The sequence below is a fragment of the Sinocyclocheilus rhinocerous genome, unplaced genomic scaffold (assembly GCF_001515625.1).
Source record: "Sinocyclocheilus rhinocerous isolate Xijiao unplaced genomic scaffold, SAMN03320098_v1.1 scaffold1983, whole genome shotgun sequence".
NCBI lineage: Eukaryota > Metazoa > Chordata > Actinopteri > Cypriniformes > Cyprinidae > Sinocyclocheilus > Sinocyclocheilus rhinocerous.
The window spans coordinates 82781-87688 of record NW_015652276.1 but is presented as its reverse complement, the minus strand read 5'-3'; the positions used below and the strand labels follow the sequence as shown (position 1 = coordinate 87688).

Sequence of the window (4908 nt, the reverse complement as noted above, 5' to 3'; positions counted from 1 at the left end):
GGAAGAGGACGTGTGTCTATATCGTCCTAATGCACAGTGAGGAGGAGAGTTTGAGTGGCTAAAGACTCCCCAAGGACCACAGCTGGAGAATTTCAGAAAATAGTTGAGTCTCAGGGTCAGAAAACCTTAAAAAAAAGATGATCTTGAGTTTAATAAGGAGCTAATTGGGGTAACAGTCACTTTAAGACCATCACCACAGATTTTACTATTTTTGCACACGTCTGCTAGACAGCTATGGGCCACATATCTAACGCTAGGTGACCCTGTTTTGATGGGATAGTAAAGGTGAATGTTTTGTCATATTGACCTTGCCTCACCTCACCATTATGAAGGGAGGGGAAAAACTGAACAAAATACCAGGATTTGCATAACATGACAATGAAAACTGATTGATGCAATGATGTGCATATAACTGGAATATTTTAGTGTAGTGTCTCATTTCCATAAGCTGAAAGCCCAAAGGGCTCATTGAGGTAAACACAACGGTATTCTGATTCACAGTAGAGCAACTTGCAGATGCTGCAGTTTTAAAAGCTTGGATTTGGGCTTATAGGTTTACTTTGCCTATGAACATAATGAGAAACAAAACACTGACTTTGTGGTCTCAAATTTCTACCCGTACTTGGACGTGTTCTGACAAGCTCATCAACAATTCCGCTAAACATTTAGTTTAAGAGACATCCTTGAAGTATCACTGCTCTTTTATAGGGCCTCCTGTGTACATTTCTCACTGTCCACCCCGGCAGGCGTGTAATGGTCTAATTCTCACTTGGGAGCCATTATTAGCTGGAAGGTTAGTCCCGTCAGACTAAATGAATGGTAAGCCTAATTAAAGTTGATGGAGAACAAGAACAGGAAGGATGAGTGGGCAAAACTCCAGCTTCTGTTTCCACGATTGGGATTGTGACCCCCATTAAATAGAGATATAAAGACCCATCATATTATTCAGATAAGGTGTTAGAGACCAAGTTCCATATATGGCCTGTTAAGTAAAAATGGAGCAGGTGTCACATTTAAAGAACGTTTATTAGTGTTACATCAAAGAAAGTCACAACAGACTGATAGTTAATTTACACTTTTGAAGATTATAAACATAAAAATAAAATGGGCCTAACTTCAATTGAAGTTTAAGATGTACAGTATATTGAGCTGTATTGTCAAAACTGTATTGATTTACAATTCAGTAACATTCAAATTCAGATACACTGCCTGGTAGACATTATTGTTTTGTTGGTAGTTTTGTAAGTAATCTTGGTGCAGATTTTTAGGGCAATTATGGTGATTTTATTGATTTCAGATGTTTATCTTAAAATAAATGATCATTGAAACACTGACAGGTCATTTGGAATGATGGGATAAATGTCCTTTTGACTTTACGTGAGCGTTAGTGAGTGGAATAATTGCCATGATTTGAAATTAGACTAATTGGACATGTGCTTTGATGTACAGACCAACAGAATGAACTGCAGCATGAGAACGCTGGATGAATCAACAAATTTAGCCTGCAACTACTGTTTAAAACCAAGCCCTGTAAAACAAGCTGACAAGCTGAGTTTACTTGTTTTATTTGATGAGGGCAAATGCTTTGACTATTATGAGCTGCATATGAAAATATACTGTGCATTCAGTATAAGTCATCTTTATTGTGGAATAATTCTGTTGTTATATTGAATACTTTATTGCTGTGATCTTTTCTTGGATTTGTATCCTGAAAAGACTTGTTCGTCTGATCGAAGCAATTCAGTCGAAGAAGTCGTCCTTGAGCAATTCATTATGTGTGCTTACCAGGGTTGTGTGCCATTCAGAATTGAATTGAGAATGCTTTTTAAAATTCTAATTCAGTTCCTGATCTTGCATTGGTTGCAAACAGGATGCATAAGTGCAATTCAGATTTTAATGTGAGACTGTAGAATTGAAGGTAACAAAGCATAAAAAGGGAAGTCCTTTTTGAACAGGAAAAGCTACATTTATGAAAACAAACTCTAAATGTTGGTTTGACAAAGCCTTGTTTGAAAGTTTTGAAGAAACTTTAAGGGGATAGTTCACCCAAAAATGAAAATTCTGTCCTTTACTCACTCTCATGTTGTTCCAAACCTTTCCTTCTTCTGTGGAACGTAAGAAGATATTCTGAGAAATGTCTCTTCTTTCATGTTTCACAGAAGAAAGACAGTCATATAGGTGTGGAATGTCTTGAGGGAGTGTAAATTGACATTTTTGAAGCTTTATATTGTTGAATTTTCAGCATATGTTCTTATAGGTGCTGAAGGTACTGATTTTGTAATCTTTTTGCTTTCAGTGGAGTTCATGTACCTGGATTTGGCTTCTCTGACATCTGTGCGGCTGTTTGTCCAGAGATATAGAGCCAAAGGTTTGCCTCTACACGTCCTTGTCAATAATGGTATGTACATTCCTCAATTTCTCCAGTTTTTCTAAAAAGACGAATCATTAGGCCACAGCAGTTGTGCTGTAATGGTTTATATTCTGTCATATTTGTAGTGTCTAACATTAAGTTATTTATTTAAAGCATTACTGTTGTTAACAATAAATCAATACTAGGGATGTAACGGTACACAAAAATGATGGTTCGGTACGTACCTCGGGTTTGACGTCATGATTCGGTATGGTTTCGGTATAGCAGGTGGAAAAACTGAACATAAAATAGCTTTTTTTATATTAAACAGTGGTTTTCTGAACAAATTGCTCTTTCTTTAAATAAATTTAATTACAATTACAATTTTCTTAGGGATAAAAATCTATCTTAAGATTCTGCTCTAAACTAGGGAGCCCTTTTACATACTATAAGGTTACCATTAACAACAGAGCCCAAACTTAAATTCAATTACTATTCATTTTTATATAATAATCAACACTCAAAAAAAAAAAAAATGAATGCAAACATGTAAATTGCACATAATGCAGTTTTTAAATTAACTTAAATTTAGGGCTGTCAATCGATTAAAATTTTTAGTCTGATTAATCACATCCTTTTTCCGTGATTAATCGCAATTAATCGCACACTTCATGAAATTAAGCATAGACCATTTATCTTGTTTCAAATGTTTATTTTGTCATCATTTGCTATATCCAGCAATGTAAACCAAAAGATTGAAGGGTGATTCTCAAAAATCTATATTTTCTGCAAGCCATACAGCGGTGGGATGTGTTGACAATCCGTTCAGTCTGTACTTCACACAGCGCGTGTGACGTGTGAGGGCTCGCGCTCTTCAGAGACTATCACAGAATATGACAGAGCTCTTGTTTTAAAGCGAAACACACTGGAATGAATATTTCACTTAAAACGCAATGCGAGTCTCTGTTCTCTCTGCCATCTTTGATGTAATCAGCCTGGTTTCCTTTATATTAGCGCTGTTTTGGACGGATTGTTTGAATGCATTCGCTTACTGGATCATTGGACTGAAAATTTTCCCGGAGTTTAGCGGCTTAAAATGATCTAATCGCCAGCAGAGTAGCAAAATTGGGTTAAAGGGTTAGAATAGAAATTGTGCTTCAGTATTTTTGCGTTAATTGCGTTAAATTGTTTTAACGCGTTAAGGATTGTAAAATTAATCGCATGCGTTAACGCGTTAACGATGACAGCCCTTCTTAAATTATAAAATGTTTATTTGATGTCGAGAAATAATCAATTACACAGTGGCTGTCATAACTTGTTTCATAACAGATTTATTTAAACATACATTAAATAATTAAGACATCACTAATAGGTAAAGTAAAATATAATGAGTATATAGTATAATATTTCATGATCTGTACTTCATTTCTCTAGCGAACTAACGAGCTGGACACTGATGACATGCCTGAGGTAAATGAAATGCTATGTGACGTTTTGTTTACAAGCTGTTTTATTGACATCTTTCCAAGGTTGAAACGCTGATTTACGGATTACATGAGGCATGAGATGTTCATGTTTATTTCGCGTTTAAACTAGTAGTAAAGAGGAAGGGATGATCACACTCACCCATGCTCTGCGCTGCCGTTTGAACTGAGGCATCTATACAGTGATCTGTCACACCACACAGGGGCGGATTTAATATAGGGGCAAAATATAGGAATGGAATACATTTGCACACATTTTCTTAGATCAACCTTGAGGTTCCTTATTTGTTGTGATGCTTGCTGCTGCACAATGGTGCCCCATAGTTGTGTCCAATGATTCTACATTTTTCATGTACATGTTATAATGGCTTTCTTTCATGTTATACATATAATATATGTATAATATATTATACATATATTGATATATGTATAAATACATATATCAAGAGCATGCTCACAGATGAGAACAAAACAGCATTGGATGAAGTGGATTAGAGCCCTGCACGGGTCTCAAATATATGCCCTAGCCCGTCTTTTTCCCCTTTTCCCCAAAAAAGCTTATACTACTGTTTATAAAATAGTTCAGTTTTGTATGTAATTGTAAAGTTATTATATTTCGTTTCGTTTTTTTATAAAGTAAATTTAGAAAAAAAACATTTGGAGCATTTTCTGTTCGTTAAATGTAAGTTTTCTTTTTTTTTTTTTTAAGTAACGGCCAGCGGCAGACAGTGAATTGATCATAGCCTATGTGTTTGATCAATTTAGCCTTCTCAAATCATCACGACTTGCCTAAAATAAAAGCTATAGATATAAAACAGTTCAAGCATATCACAATGTTAGTTTAAATGTTTAACCTAGATAAATGTGTGCTGTTAGACGCATATCCAATCGTTTGTGCAGAGAGTGGAAGCGCGCTCTGCAGGACATGGAGGCGCCAGCGCCATCTCTTGCATTTTTCTAACAGTGGAAACAACTTAAAATATGCCGTAATTTTTGCTCATAAAGGTAAGAGTAATACATGTAAAGGTTCTAGTTTTATTTGTGTGCACTCACAATATCAACAAAACGTTGTGC

The 4908-nt window shown here is 35.6% G+C and overlaps 1 protein-coding gene across 1 annotated transcript in view; it reads left to right on the top strand.

Moving 5' to 3' along the window:
- LOC107714300 (dehydrogenase/reductase SDR family member on chromosome X-like) overlaps positions 1 to 4908 on the top strand; it is a 58713-nt gene that overhangs the window by 28965 nt on the left and 24840 nt on the right. The window contains exon 3 of the mRNA XM_016520113.1: positions 2297 to 2398. Within this exon, the coding sequence (XP_016375599.1) occupies positions 2297 to 2398 (102 nt within the window). The remainder of the gene's footprint in view (positions 1 to 2296; positions 2399 to 4908) is intronic.